The sequence below is a fragment of the Cyrtonyx montezumae genome, unplaced genomic scaffold, assembly GCF_038088225.1.
Source record: "Cyrtonyx montezumae isolate F1298 unplaced genomic scaffold, pur_monq_1.0 scaffold_0, whole genome shotgun sequence".
NCBI lineage: Eukaryota > Metazoa > Chordata > Aves > Galliformes > Odontophoridae > Cyrtonyx > Cyrtonyx montezumae.
Window position 1 is genome coordinate 28,421,862 of NW_027071824.1, and position 15,826 is coordinate 28,437,687.

A 15,826-nucleotide genomic window follows, 5' to 3' on the forward strand; every position below is an offset into this window, starting at 1 on the left:
CCAGACACGCAATTAAAGCAAAATCCAACCCTACTTAGAGCATATTGACTGAAGTAGTATTGTCATTTAACCTCAGAGCTTTCTCAGTCTGTAGTGGTGTCAGGTCTGTCTGGGCTTATTTATCTGAGTCATTAATAAGTCATCAGAGCCATTCAATTTCCATATGGGGATATGGGAGAAAGGCATGTCTGGGTGCTTCTTGCTAGTCAGAAAGGAAAGGCTGCCAAGGATGAGGAGCTAGTAGCTGTGCACAGCAGGCAGAGATAGCTCTTTGGTCTCTGGATCATACTCAGATTCATTAGTTTCTGAATAAAAGCTGAAAAATGCATATATAATGGCGGGGGGGAGATGCGGGTAGCTGTAAGTCTGCATGCTTCCAGTATAGGGAGCAGCTCAGAGCTGCAGCCTGCAAATAGATGCACATATTTAACCTCTGAGAAGGACTGTAGCTGTCTGCTGGAGTACAATGAGAATAGTAATACTTACCATTTACAGTGTGCTTTCTATTTTCAGAGCTGTGAAAGCACTAGGTATTTTAATGCAGCCTGGTGGGTAATCTAAGCTGGTGGGTCATTATAAGCTTTTCAATTTCAGAGCCGGGGAAGCACCTCTGTGCAAGTCCCCAGAGTGAGAGGAGGCTGAGACCCTCCTGCTCTGACTGCGGGTTCATGGCGTCCTCGGCCCTCTCCCGGGAGCGGCTCTGGTGCGGGAGCTCGTCTCCTCTCACATCTGACCACTGGAGCCCTCAGTAATTATAGCGGCATTGAAATTCCGGGCTAAAAACAGAAGTGTAGCATGTGCCTGTTCCCCATGTGATTCGGAAACCAGGAAATCGAAAGAGTCTGGCTGAGAGGAGGGGAGCGCAAAACCATAGACACATCTAATATTTATCTCAAACCTGCTACGCCGGGGACTCGGAGCTGTCATCTGCTGGAGCTGATTATGCATGCAGCATCAGCAAAGCCTGATTGGGTGTAGTAGGACCTAAGGCGAGGGGGAGAGGGAGTGGGGAGTGAGTTGGGCTTGCAGCACCGAAATGTAAACAGTGGGAAGGCAGACTGAGCACAACGGCGGTGGGCGCCGAGCCGCGCACTCCTCGCCCATTGCCCGCCGGGCTGGATGAGCAGGGCAGGCACCCCGCGCATCTCCTGCCTGTGGATATCCATCGGGGCTATCGGGATGTGCTAGCTTTCTCCAGCGCCGCAGCTCCGCCGTGCTCTGCACCGGAGCTCGGACGGGGCAATGGACATGAACATGAAGAAGTTCACGGTGCGGCGGTTCTTTTCCGTATATCTCCGCAAGAAGTCTCGGTCGAAGAGCTCGAGCCTAAGTAGATTTGAGGTAAAATTCGTGTTAACTTTGTTCGATGCAGCAAATAACGTGATGTGCTGCTGACAGAGATGTGAGAGAACGCCTGCATTCGCTGACATGGTAAATAGTTAGAGGTGGTCTTTCCCTGGAGCTGCTGATGCTCACACCTGACATCCTTTGTTTCAGTGTAATTCAGGGCTTTTCCTTGGGAACGTTCAATGCATTGCATAATATATTTAGTGTGTTGCTAAGGATCTTTTTATCAGCCTGGCATAGGGGGAGGGAGCTGATTCAGGACATCATGAAGTTGTAGGAAATACTTACAGATTCACTTAAATTAGCACAGGCGGCCCCATGACTTGCAGTAGCCTCAGATTTTCATCTTCCTCCCCTGCAAACATATCATTCCTTCTCACTGCTAGATTTTCAAGTATTTAATCAATTTGCTAGCGCCTTGCATATCTATTGTATGCAAGATAGTGATTTTCTTGCTTATTTTTTTTTCACAGATTCTGGTGCTTACACAGATTCTTGCATTCATCTTCTCTGTATCACAGTATTTATTATTATTATTTATCTTACTGCTAGAAGTTGTGTTCTTCTGGAGCAGTGGAGCAATGTCAGGTTAAACCTAAAATGGTTCAGCAGTATCAGGAGATAAAAAGCAGTTCAGGTCGGAGTTATTGGCAGATAGAAGTGTGTGAATGGGGGAGAAGCAGGATTTCTGCCTCCCTTCCTTGAACCATTGTTCTTCAGCCCTATATTTGGAGCTGCAAACAGTCGGCAGGAAGTGAAATCAATCGAATAAATGTCAGTTTTATTTATGTTGTTCACTTTATCATTGCAGATGATCTGCAACGTCTGCATTAAAATAAAGGTGGATGGGGCCTGATTCTCCTCTGGCACGCATTTGTTTTACGCTGGTGTACTTCAGCTGACCTCCAGGGAGTTACTCTGATTTGCACCGGTATTCCCAGGAGGAGGATTAGTCTCATGCTGTGCGAATATATTTTGAAATGTTACTCCCTTAGTGTCCTATTTAAAGTGGTAGGTAATTGTCTAGATGTGAAGTTCTTCATGTGTCATTGCTTAAGCAGGACAGGAAAAAATAGCTGAGTTTGGGGCTGGTCTTATATCCTTAACTCTTTAAAATCAGTTTCCTTGAAAAACAGTTGGGTAAGAAGTACCTGATTTTGTTTTGTTCATTGAGAAATCATGCTTTATATTTAAAATAAGCTAACAAAAGAAAGTTGCCATCAGTTGTTCAAGCTGCTTCCTTCCACCAGCCCCGAAGTGGCTGAGGAAAGAGGCTGTGAACCCCAAATTGTAAAGCTTAGGCTGGCAAACAAACTCCCTGTAACACATAAATGCACCAGGCTCATGTTCCACCAGAGCAAACAGAAAGTAGATCTGGAGTTGCTGAGCTGCATGGAGCTCTCTCCTGTGACAGACGGCTATCGGTGTCAGGATGTGATGCTGGGAAGGGAGGGGATTTCAAGACAGTAGAGCCCTACCAGGTCTCATAGCTTGTCATTTGACAGTGCCATAGTTTAAGAGAAACAGCTTTCACGGCACTTATTATTTAACTTGCTGATAATTGATGTTCAATAATTCATTGTCTCTGCTGGTGTTTTTCCTTAGGTGAGTTGCCTTTCACCAAATTTATTTTCTAACCTTAAATAATTTTTAAGGAAGTTGCTGCAAGAAGCATCCTGATATGTATACTGTCGCACATATAAGTTCAAAGAATTAGATCCACTTGGCAGTAATAACCAACTTTATGCAAAGTAACTCAGCATTATAAAGCAATAGAGAATAGGGGTTGTTCCATCTAGGAATTAAAAGCGATGCATAAAATCTGTTCTGCTATTTTAAGTGTGAAAATCATCAGAGACATTCCTGCTTATCGGGGAAAAACAAAACATGAACATCAAGTCCTTTCTGTAATTGCTGTCCCTGAGTACTTCTGCGTTTAAATTTGCATTTGTGGGCTAATCTGTTTTACAGCCAAACAGAAAGTGCAAATAAGCCTATTGGTGGGAAGGTTTTCAGAAGTCAGAATATTCTTCCTTCTAATAGGTAGGCATTTTTAAAGAGGCAATAAAAAGGCACAGGTAATTACATCATGGAATGAGTAAAATAAAGGGAAGAAATGTGGAGAGAATACATGTAGCATTGCTTTGCTTAGTGCATCTCAGCTAATATACCAGGCAGAAGTTATGTGTTCCTAAATGACATCTGAAATTTGGAACAGCAGTGCTGTTTCTAAGTTGTGGAGGATTTTCTTTTCTTTTGGTGTTCTTTTAGAAAGTTGAGGGAAAGGGCTGAAGGCTTTAGGAGAAATTCTCCTGGATTCAAGCGGCTGAAATTTTAAGAATACCACTGTAAGGGTAGGCTCAAAATAATACCAGTTGTTAAAATCATAGGATTGGTTATTTTTTCTCCTGTATTTTGCTTTAAATCCACTTGCATTGAGCTTAATAACTTCACAGAATAGGAATATACAAGGAGAAAATGACTTGGCAAATCACAGCTTTGTAGCTTGACCTTTTCTTAATCATTTCATATGCCAATATAATTGTTGTATCTGAGACAAGATCATTGCCCTGCATAGATTTCTAGGTTTCACACAGTCCTGCTAAAGAAGGCAGAGTACACCCTGGTGAAGAAGATATTGTGAGGATTTTTGTTTTACCTTGCCTAAAATGTGGGCTATTTTGATTGTTCTGGGAAAGCTTGGCTGAAATTTGAGCTTATTTGGCTATGCTTCCAGATTTTAGTTTTTCAGTATGGTCCACATTGGCCTTCATTTATAACACATCTAGTGATGTAATTTTATTCAATGCACAGAGCAGAGTTTTACCCTTCTGGATGCACACAGAGTTCATATTGAAGTCAGCTGAAAATCCAGTGAAGTCAATGGGAACTGCATGAGTGCATCCAAGAGAAGGGTTTTGTTTATGGTTCTTGCTGAGTGTTGATGAACATGAATGTGAAACCATCAGGAGAAAGTACACACAGTGTGGCTCCGCTAAAGGCTTTGAACCCAGTGGAATGCATCTTTACAGCAATGAGCAATACCCCTTTATTTATAAATCAAAAGTTAACTATGCCATTTGAATAAGCTAGAAAAGACCTATGCACACAGAGAATTTGATTATATTTATTCCAGCAATGCAGAAGCCTTTCTTGCTTTTTTATTTTATTATTACTTTATTATTATTATTTTTTAAGGAAATGCCTAATTAAACATTGATGCCTTTTGGAGATATTTTTTTTCTCTCTTGCACTGCTGTGTGTTTTTTTAAATCTTTATTCTTACTCTTTAGTGCTTTCAATTATTGTTTAGTCTTACTGGTAACGGTGAATCTAGATTATATTTGGTGTATGGATGGGGCTTAGGGCCCACCAGAGCTTTTTCAAATTAATTCATATTTATTTGGGCCCTGATGTCTGTTAGTATAGCTACCTGTGAGTGACTGGAATGTGGTCCTTTTTGGGTTCAAAAGCTGTTGTGCAGGGAGTTGATGCAAGACTATAAAGTCAGGTAGGGAGTAGTACAGAAGGACTGGCACTGGATTTATAATACTGTTATGACAGGTTTTCAGTTCTTATCTTTCTTTTGAATGCTGATTTCCCAGTGGTTTAAGTTCCAGCAGCTTTAGAAAAGTGTAAATGCTGAACTAGACAGCTCCATTTACACACTGGGCTAGAACAATGCTTTATTTGCAAGCACTTGTGAACTCTTCTGTGCTTGTCCAGCAATACGGTTCTTTATCGGTAGTGACTCTTTTATTCTTCCTTCTCTTTTTTGCTTTTATAGATAACCATCTTTCAGTCAAATGTTAGAAAGAGACAAGCTAAAGACAAAGATGAGAGTTAGCAGCCCAAGATGAACTCTGCAAAGTACAAGTCCTGAGTGGCTTTAGGGCTTTTTTTCTTGGTAATTACAATCTTTGTGATATGTGTCCTTGCTACAGAAGTTATCAGTGCTATTGTAGTCTGACTTCCTCCAGCTGCAGGCAAGACTTTTATGAGGAAATGCTGCAATTCTTGTAATCGTTGCCTAGCTAGTGGGAGGGAGAGTAAGGCAGTGGAATGAGAGCATGTAGTCCATCAAATAGGTCACCTGAGGAATCAGGAAGTCAAACTTTCAGATTTCTTTTTATGACTTGCTGTGTCACTGCAGACAGTTAGGCCTCTGTTCCCTGTGCTGCACATTTGTAAGAAGGGAATGATGGTAATTGGTGATTGTTCAAATTCTTTAATAGAAGTCTACCTACTTACATTGGGTTTGGTGGTAAGAGAGTGCTCGTAGGTATCCACATTTACATGTAATGAAGAAATGGCTCTTCCATTTCCCAAATACTTCTAACTTTGTCCCAGATAAACAGTATGTTATACATCAGACCTGCTATTTGCTCTTCCTACCAAGCCTCAACCAAGCTGAGCTACAGAAAAGGAAAATTATGCAGATACATTCGCAGAAAGATTATAGGAAAAATAGGGCTGGGAGAGATCTAAAAAGCCTCATTATGAACCTTCTCTCCTCTTCAGACAACATCTGCAATATCTAAACTATTCCACCAAACATGTTTGTCTGATTGCTTCTTAAAGACTTCCCATGGTAAATGCCACATAGCATCCCTAAGAAGCATGTTATACAGTGTTATCCTTAGTGTCTGAGGGCTTTTCTAATGTTTAACACAGGTTTTACTCATGGCAATTTAAGCCTGTGTCATCTTGTCCTGCTCATTGCAACTGAGAAACAGATTGTGTTTTTTACTTTGCAGCAGAATTTTTATGCATTTAAGTTCTTTTGCAGTCCCTTTTTTCTCAGTCTTTGCAATAGGATAGGAAAGAATGTTTTTCCTCCTTCCTGAAAGTTGACTTGCCCCTTACTGTAAGAAAGGCATCAAGGCTCTGGAGCCTGTCCAGAAAGGGCAATGAAACTAATTATGTGTCTGGAGCACGAGTCTTATGAGGAGCAGTTGAGAGACCTGGGATTGTTCTGTTTGGAGCAGAGAGGACTCAGAGGAGACCTTATTGCTCTCTACAACTCCCTGAAAGGAGGTTGTGGTGAGGAGGAGGTTGGCCTCTTCTCTCCCATTACTAGTGAGAGGACCAGAGCGAATGGCCTCAAGTTGTTCCAGGAGAGATTCAGGTTGGACATTAGGAAAAATTTCTTCTCAGTAAGAGTGATCAGGCACTGGAATGGGCTGCCCAGGGTGGTTGTGGAGTCACCATCCCTGGAGGTATTCAGGAAACATTTAGATGTTGTACTAAGGGGCATATTTGAGTGGGAAATAATGGTGGTGGGTGGATGGTTGGCCTGGATGATCTTGAAGGTCTTTTCCAACCTTGGTGGTTCTATGGTTCGGTGACTTTCACACATATGACCTTGTGCCGGTCTAAGCAGCATTGTTTGCACACAAAGGAAAGGAAGACCTTCACCTAATGGCCTCTTTATTTCAAAGGACCCTATCTTGTTGAAGACCAATTCAAATTGTTACTTTGTGCTCCATTTCCACTATCTAAGATACTGCATGATGTCCTGATCTGATGCTATTTGGCATGCAGTCCAGAACTGATGAACCCTGTCCATGGCCTCTGATGTCTCAGTGATTCTGGTATGTGGTATGACTGAATAAAGGCTCTATTCACACAGCTGAGATCCATGTCTGTTAGGGCACAGTACCGAGGTCTGATTCCTTTATGTAACACAAGATGTCTACATTTGATTGTGGGATGGGTCCTGTCCAATCAGCTGATAGACCATATGCTTGCATGCCTTATATGACTGGTGGTAACATCGGAATGGTGAGCACATGCTGGGTTCTGACCATGATCACATGATAAAATGAATGAAAAGTAGAGGCCAGTGCCTCTCCACTGTGTCTTTGTGGCAGGTAATGCAGGGAGCATGTGGGTATGGATGTCAGGAGGACAAGAGCTGAACATGCTAAACCGGTTGGAAGTAGTGGGTAGCTGAGCCCCTGCCTAGCAGTAATTTGGAGTAACTTGATTTTATGCAAGTGGGAAACATAAAATTTCATTTTAGATTTTACTTCACAACATTATGGCCTGTCTGACCCCGTAGCACAAAAAGTCAGTTTCAGAGAACTGAGTTCTCCTGTGCCTATTTTTATTATCAGTTGCAATTGAATCATCCTTTTTCCTGCTAGTTTTAGGAGAAGATTCGTTTTGTGTGTGCTCTTTTCATTTGTGTCCTTGCAGGGAGCCGGAAATGTTTCTCAAGTGAACTAGAATTCTGAACAAAAAAACCCTTATGTTTATTTACCAGATACTCAAGTAGAACAACTTCTAATCTAAATATTTGTTAGCCAGTTCTTTTTGTTCACTTATCAAGACTTGTAGACCCCACTTTGTGATGATTCTATATAAGTATTTGCTGTTAAGAGTGGCTCAAAGTACTGTAGGGAGGGAAGCAGAAATCAGTACTGCACTCAGAAGTGTGTGTGATGCCATCAGCTCTTACCAGTTATGTTTTTGCTTCTTGAAGAACAAAGTCACAGGAAATGGAAAAGGACTGAAACATCGAATCCATCTTCTAACTCCTTGTCTGAGGATGTGTATGGAAGCTAACAGTGCATGTATTCTGGATCTTTGCAGCCAGCTATCATTCATATAAAGGGAAGCACTTCCCAGGCTGGTGGTTTGGAATGCAAGTTCCCTCACTGGGGGCATGCATGGTAATTCCATGGTGATGGCATGAAGAGATCAGTGCGAGGGAAGTTAGCTGTGAAGTATCTGTCTTTGCATCTCACAGTGTGTCAGCACTTGTAATCAATGAAATTATAGGATGTCTTCAGCTGGAACAGACCTTAAAGACCACCTAGTTCCAACCTCCTGCTGTGGGCAAAGCTCACTAGATCAGGCTGTCCAGGGCCCTGTCACCCTATCCAGCCTGGCCTTGCATGTCTCCAGAGATGAGGCATCCACGACCTCTGAGCAACCTGTGCATGTGCCTCACCATCCTCTGAGTAAAAAAAAATTCATGCTAGCATCTAATCTAATGCTAGAATAAAGTCTGAGCTCTTCACCATTGTTTTGTGAACTAGTATGTATTTCAGAGTTCAAACTGTTTCAGTACCTGGGATGTTAAAATTTATCTAGCTTAAGACAGTATCTGTTGTGTGAGAACTGTGATGTAATGTGGGGTCAGAGTTAGGCATGAAAGGGCCCCGACTCCTGGCAGACCACACGGTGGGGCTTGGTAGAATGTGACCCACTGGTACAGCAGCCTTGTGGCTGCCAATAACGTAACCAGAGAGTGGTTTTTTTACTGCCCTTAACCCTGTTTCCTTCTTCTTTGCCATGGTACTGGTACTCTGTCTGTAGAAGTAGGTGATGCAGGCTTGCGAACAGCCTGTTTTTAGTTTGCATAGATTGTCTGAAAATACTGCTGGCATCAGTATATTGACAGAGCTGCTTTCGCCGTAGGATATAGGAGAGTCTTGAGCCCTCCTATAGCTGAAAACCAGAAGTCCCATGAACTACAAAGAATTGAAAGAGCAGAAAACAGAGATTTTTCCAATGAGGAAGTCTTTTTCTCAGTTTGAGGTAATGTTATCAAGCATGATGTAGTAGTTTCAGTGCAAGAAGGGTAGATATGGGCTACTACCATGTTTTCAGATTATAAGTAGTAAGAGTGATAATTGGCTAAACAACAGATATCTCATAAAGCCTAACTGCATTAAGCTCATATAAAGTCCATTTGTAATTTGTGTTTTATTTTGTTACTACAGGGCCAAATTCAGACCTATGTGTGACTGTGCAAGGCAGTAAAAGGTTCTGTACAAGTGTTGTTCCGAATAAGCTGAGGGCCATATAAGGGAGGGGAAAAAAATGAGATTTTGTCTGTAAAATCCTCCTTTACCTACTGCTACACAGTAGAGACTGCCCAGTCCTGTTTGCCCTCAGGAGTACTAACCTTCAGGTGAGTTTGTGGTACTTTCTTATGATGAATGGTCAGCTCAGCTCTGCAATGTGAAGCATCCTTAAAGACACGTGTGTGCCAGGAGAGCTGTGTGCCAAGTGCTGTTGTGATAGGAATAAAGCATGGTGGGGAATTGTGAGCAATGGTATGCAACAGAAGAGAGATTTTTTTCAAGTTTCACCTAAGACTGTGAAAGATATGTCTTGAGTATTCAGAACATAGAATTTTATGTTGTGCATTTGGTTTTAAAAGTTCTGTAGAACTCAACAAGTAGAAAACTGGTATATAGATGGTTATCTATAAAAGCAAAAATGAAACATTTTTAAAGGTCTGTATGGAAATTTATTTTAAAATAACAGAAATTATAGTAAATTATATTGATGTTCCAAAGAAATATTAAAGACTGATCTTAAAAGCTATGAAATAGATCTATTATGTGCTGAATTTGCAAGTCTTTTCTATCACTGTCAGCAAAACAGAGTCTTAGTCATCTCCAGATACAAATGAGCACAAAGATGTTGTCTAGACTCAAGGCTTTATCATACCCCTAGCTTCTTTGTTTGTTTATTTTTTCTTTTTCGTTATCGGTGTAGAAACAAAAATAATCTTTCCTTTTGTGACAGAAGGAGCTCAGTAATTCTTTGAGCTGCCAATGCAGCACAGGCTTCTGTGTGCACTGTTAGAATGAACGAACAAGGTGGTCATGGTGAGAACTGTATATTACAGAATGTGCTGTAAGATTGAACCTTTTTTGGGGTGATAACATTCTGACAAAAAAAAAGAGATGTGTTCTTGGCATTTGTCGAGCCTGATCATCCCAGAAGCTGGTACTTCATTTCAACACTTGGACAGAGAAATAACCACATTGGCAGTTAGCTAAGTGGCCCAACACACTATATAATTTATATACAAACTGGCAAGACCTGATGGAAGACGTGAAAGAAAGCCCCTATGAGATACATATGATTATACAAGTAAATTTGCTGAAAAATAAGTAAAAGGCCTGGGCAACTATTTGCTTTTCTCAGGCAGGGAGTTTTTTCCTTTAGTGGGAATTTCTGTGTTGTTTTTTTTTTGTTGTTGGTTTTTTTTGACTAGTGAGTAACAAAGAAAATCCTGAAGCGGTTCAACTTAGTCTTCTCCACTTCCACACTGAGAGCAGCTCATGGACAAGGTCTATCGCAGACATGTTTTTCTCTAACTGCTGCATCAGCATATCTCCATGCCTGCCTTTCCTGCACAAGGCAGTCTCATTCTGTGACATGAAAATGGCTGGGACAGCAAGTGAATGTTGTGATTGTGTATAAATTAAAGTCATCTGTCTAGATATCTTAAAACCTGCCAAACTATACGATATCTTCTTTAATGTGATATGATTATGCATTGCACTTCTAACTAAACTGTGATCTGAAAGCAAGGCTTTATATCACATCATTTCTATAACACAGTTCAAGACCACTTCATATAACTGAACTTGGATTTTTGACTACTAAATGTATGCAGGTGTTAAATACTATGTGTTCCAGAAGTAGTTTTGTTTGATTGTTTTCTGTTTTGTTTTGTTTTAAATAATGTTTCATTATGTTGAAAAGACCTGAAGCTTTTCCCTGTCAAGTAAAATTACTGGTCTTTCCTTTGAAATGAACTCCTTCACATTGTGTTAAAGCAGTACTATCAAGGTACCTAAACCAAAACGTTTTCAAAATATGTGCGATTTTCATGTAGTGTCAGTATAAAATAATTTGAAATTTGGCATTTTCCAGCCAACATTTTTCAAAGCCTTAATTTGAAAGACACTGTGGTTCTCTGAAGATGATGCGTCTGTCCTTATTTTGCAGATTCTCATACCCAGGGGAGTTACCTTCTCCTCTGAATATGGTAACCAGTGAAATAGTCACAAGAGGAGAAGAAAGTATGTTTGTTAATCTTAGCTCTTATTTCTTCATTCTTAAAAATTTCATTGAAATCCTGCTTCCAAAGGTGGAACTCCATGTTTAGACTTAGACAAGAAGTAGATGGAATCAGTGCCAATCCACATCGAAAAAGTGCTGTGTTATATAGAGCTGGGAAAGTCCCAGTGGAAGCATGTATCGGATAATGCCTTTCAGTCTCTGCCTTGTTGCAAAGTTGTCTGGGTTTATGATGTCTGGCAGTTTGAGGTAATATAATTCACTGTCCTGCAAATTTAAATTAAAAAAGATTTCTGTTTTATCATACTATACTGAACAGCAGTGCTAGTAGAGATGATGGGCAGCAGAACTTATGTCTGCACAGTATATGGAGGTAGTATTTACTTATCTACTTCCTTCAGTTCCGCCAGTGCAATTATAGCAGCATCCAGAGGTTTTCTTTTTTTTCTTCTCACTGCTGTCAGTGCCACTGATGCTGCAGAAAAATTCAGATTGTATCCACTTTTCTATGAATGACCACATTCTGAAACAAAGAACATCATATGATATTTATCACCTGATAGTGCAAAATGGGTTTCTAACATGGCTCTCAACAATAGGTGTGTTGTAATCTTGTAAACAAGTTTATCTTTTTTTTCTCCCAGATGGGAAATGCCATATGGGTCCTTAGGTTGAGCACCATTAACGGTATCAAGGACTGTGGCTCTTCCATCCAAAACACACGCTGTCGATAGTCAGCTGAAAGGTGTTCATTTTATTTTGTTTGACTTTTTGAAAATATTCTCTCAAAATATCAGGATAAAGTTCAAAGGCCAGTTTACTTTAGGCAATTGATATCATTCTATTAAATGGTGTAAATATACATAGAAAAATCACACAAATGATGCCAGCTACCTATTCTTCCCCTGTTTGGCTTAACTGTTTTCTCATTCTGTAACAGGCTTACAAAAGAAGCCGTAACAATCATTTTATATTTGTATTTACAGAAATGCTATAACAGGCAGACATTTTTATGTCTGGAATGGCAGGAGTTGTTCTTGGACAGCTTACTTTTCATGGAAAGTTTTCCCTAGGGTTATAAGGCAGGTCTTAAGTTTTGAATTTAATATCTCCATCTCTCTCATAATGTATGTTAAAATGAGTGGATTAAAAATGCAATCTTTTCTAATACAGACAATCTTGGACATTGCAAAAACAGCTTTTTGAAGAGCTTTATTTATAGAAAATAGGTCGTTCTTTTGATTCCTCTCTTTAGCACTTGGTTTTTACTTATCTGTTCAGCTTTTTCCTCTGTTTCTTCTTTAGTGTATATCCATTCCTTCCGCTTGTTTTCTACATACACAAATATCAGTGGTTGCAATCCATCTCTAGGGAACTCTGGGCATGCAAAGCATTTAAGATGCTGTACATGCCACAGCCAAGAGAAAGCTTGCCCTTTTTCCCTTGATTTTTAAATTCTTTTGCTACTGTGACCTTTGTGAGACTGAGACAGAAAGAGGAATAGCGTAGTACTCCATGGAGTACTACTATAGTCTTCAAGCACTCCTTTATTGTTCAGGTGACCAGAAAGTTGTCACTGCCTGGGTCTTTGTGTCATCTCTTCAGGGAGGCATATTGACTCCAGTTTCCCTTTTCCAGTTACTGAGGAGAAATTAAGTTGTTTTCCCTTCCTGTTATATGATTCTTTCCTCTTGTCTTGAGGCTTTGCTTCCCTATTGTAATAAAAGATTGAAAATTCAGACATGCTGTGCACTGATGTGTAGACTCCCATGACTGGACTATGGGGATCTAGAGTCCCATATACGGAATACATACCCTAAACTGTGGGCTCCTTGTATCGCTGAAACTCTCATTTTGCCTTCTCAGATGTTTCCTTTGTAAGGCATCCATTCCGTTTTTTCCCTTCTTCCAGTCATTCATCTGATTCAGCTTTTTGAATTTATGCTTTAGAATCAGACAATGGGAATTGCATATTTTTGCTTTTCTTGCACTGACTGTGTTTTGGTACTTTCCATGCTCGTTTTACCGAGGTAACTCAAGAATCAGCAGTGAAAACAAAGCTTTGTGCTGGGAAATGCTGAATCAGAGGACACACTCAGCTGAGTCTGGACAATGTCCAGACAGCTCCCAAATACAGTGCTTATTGCATATCTCAAATGTCCTTCTCATACGTGTAGTTGTCACCTGTTTCTCTTCAAATGGCTCTATGTTCTGACTTTCCATAGCCAAAGCTCCTAGTGAGCCTGCTAACAGCACAGGCTCTGAATGGATTGGTGAGGGTTTAATGTCTTAACTCAGTTTCCATCTGAGCATGAAAATTTGTCTGGGATTTTATCTCTGTAGAGTACCGTTTTTACAGCACCATATTTTGTTTTTAAAGCACTTTTCACTATGGCATCTACAGTAGCTATCCATGTTACCATTTTGCTTTTAATGCTGACCTTTTCTTCCTCTGGTATTCACCCTCTAGATTTTCTTTTGAACTTTGAATGAGAAACCTCAAAGTGAAAATCAGCTGCTGGCTTTGGTCGATTTTAATTTCAGATGCAAGAATTCACACAGAGCCTGATGGCTTTGTGTGGTTTCTGCACAGTCATCATCATCCATCTCAACTGGAAGGCATAAGCTCGTTGTTCATCTTGGGAATTTCATTACAGATTCTGAGGTAGACTGCATTACTTAAAGTAATTCTGATTAAAAATAAAACACAACAGAAAAACAGAACAGCACAAGCTTCTGTTTATAGTACAGTGTCCTGGTGACTAAGGGCTACTACTCCTTTTAAATTTGCCTAAGACTTTGGCAGTGCACTCCTACACAATTCAAAGCAAAACAAAAAGAAAATTCAAATTACTGGTTTTGTTTGCTTGTTTTTCTTGGAATCAGATCTAAATAGGAAGAAAGCTTGTATTACCTTTGTTGTGATACTTAACATGTTACCAGAGTGGTAGTGGTGCTGATACAGCAGTATTAATTCCTTCTTAACAACACCAGAGGTGTAATAGAATGCACGGACAGCCTACCATTGTTGTAAATACCCTTCAACTCTGATGTGCGTACTAGCTGGTGGCATCAGGCTGCCTGCAAAAACTATGCTAATAAATATTGCCTCCTGGCTTTGGACTTTAAGTGGGTCCTAATTTATTACCAACTTCAGTGCTAGCACAAAGCTGGTATCCTCATAGCCAGATGTACAGAGGGGAGCCAACTGCTGACTGAGACTGGGAACCTGGCGAGCTAATTCTGATTGAGTTGTATGTTAGAGATTTTAACACACCCACATCTGAAATCATAATGTTCTCTACATATGGCTTCTCTCTTGAGATTGTTAAATCTATAATCTCCCTTCTTTTCAGTGTAATTCTGTTGTCCAACTACATTTAGTGTTTTGTTCTTACCTTCTAAACTGAATATTCTTCAAGGCAAAGGAGAAAGGAACAGTAATATTGTAGGTGGTGGGCCCTTTGATGTTTGTGTGCAGTAAGTCTGTATTCATGTAAAGTTTTTATCTTTTTTTCATTAAGTGTAGTGCAAGTAAGTAGATTTAGAGCTGCTGAAGTTCCTGGTACACAAAAAGAAACCAGTTCTGGTGTATGAAAACTGAAATGTCAGATACTTGTTTCTCATTTCCATTTTTGAAACAGTGATCTGTCTGTATGCTGTCTGTAGGTTATCTGAAGGGAATTGCCTGTGTGTGAGCACAGGAAATTACTGGAAATCTGAATTGTTGATTTAGATCCATTTTTAGCCAAGTGATGTAAAGAAAAGAAACTTTATACAATTTTTTTTGTCCTTTCCACCCTATTGTCCATTTTGACCATTTGAACAATTGTCACATTTAACAGATGTAGTTGGAAAAACAGTGTTATGAAGGGCACAATATTCATATAAGATTCATGAAAATAGGAAACTAAGACAAGTAGCTCCTGCTAGTTCCATGAAATGAAAGAGTAAGAGGTGTAAGAGTGGAAGTATACTGTTCAGCCACTAAAGAAGCCAAGCAGAAGGGAAGATGGCAGGAGAGGGGAAGAAGAATGTTACAAGAAACTGGGCTTCCTCGTTACTCTGTTTACAAATAGTTTCTACTCTTCAAGTCCAGGAAGCAAGTTAGGATTCGCTGTGAGGAGTGTGTTTGGATTTGCTGCAGAAACAAGTGGATTAGTCTTATTTACCTGTTATAAATATTTAGGCTTAAAAATACATCATAAAATTATTTATTGTAGTAGTGTGGCCTTTTAGTAATGTTCTCCTTTAATACAAAGTAAGCAGGCTCTTTCATTTGAGCAATTCCCACTTTAATGTAATTGTTGAGGCAGAAGGAGTAACGAGTAGCAGTACTTTGTCAAGGTTATTGAGATATTCTGAGATAAGCAGTGTGCAGTATGGTTTGATGCTGGTCATTTTAATCTGGAATCCAGGGATCATCTTTGTACTGAAGTATTAAGGTTGCTTGTTTGGAGCAATGTACTGTATGGTACAAGGAGGTGGAAGGAAAGAATTATCTTACTATAATGCATGGAGAAAAGAATTTACAGAACTTAATGTCAAACATCTGATTTATCAATAGAGTTGTTATAACAATTCTATAGTTGTAAATAGAAGCATAGGCTGCTAAAGTAAGAATATATTAGGGAAAACAAAATAA

General features: G+C 40.0%; 1 protein-coding gene across 1 annotated transcript in view; it reads left to right on the top strand.

Annotated features, from left to right (window-relative positions):
* The first annotated feature begins 978 nt into the window (after nucleotides 1-978).
* The window catches only part of RPS6KA2 (ribosomal protein S6 kinase A2), a 157,998-nt gene continuing 143,150 nt past the window's right edge, over nucleotides 979-15,826 (top strand). Inside the window, exon 1 of the mRNA XM_065731237.1 lies at nucleotides 979-1,341. Within this exon, the coding sequence (XP_065587309.1) occupies nucleotides 1,243-1,341 (99 nt within the window). The 5' untranslated portion in view covers nucleotides 979-1,242. The remainder of the gene's footprint in view (nucleotides 1,342-15,826) is intronic.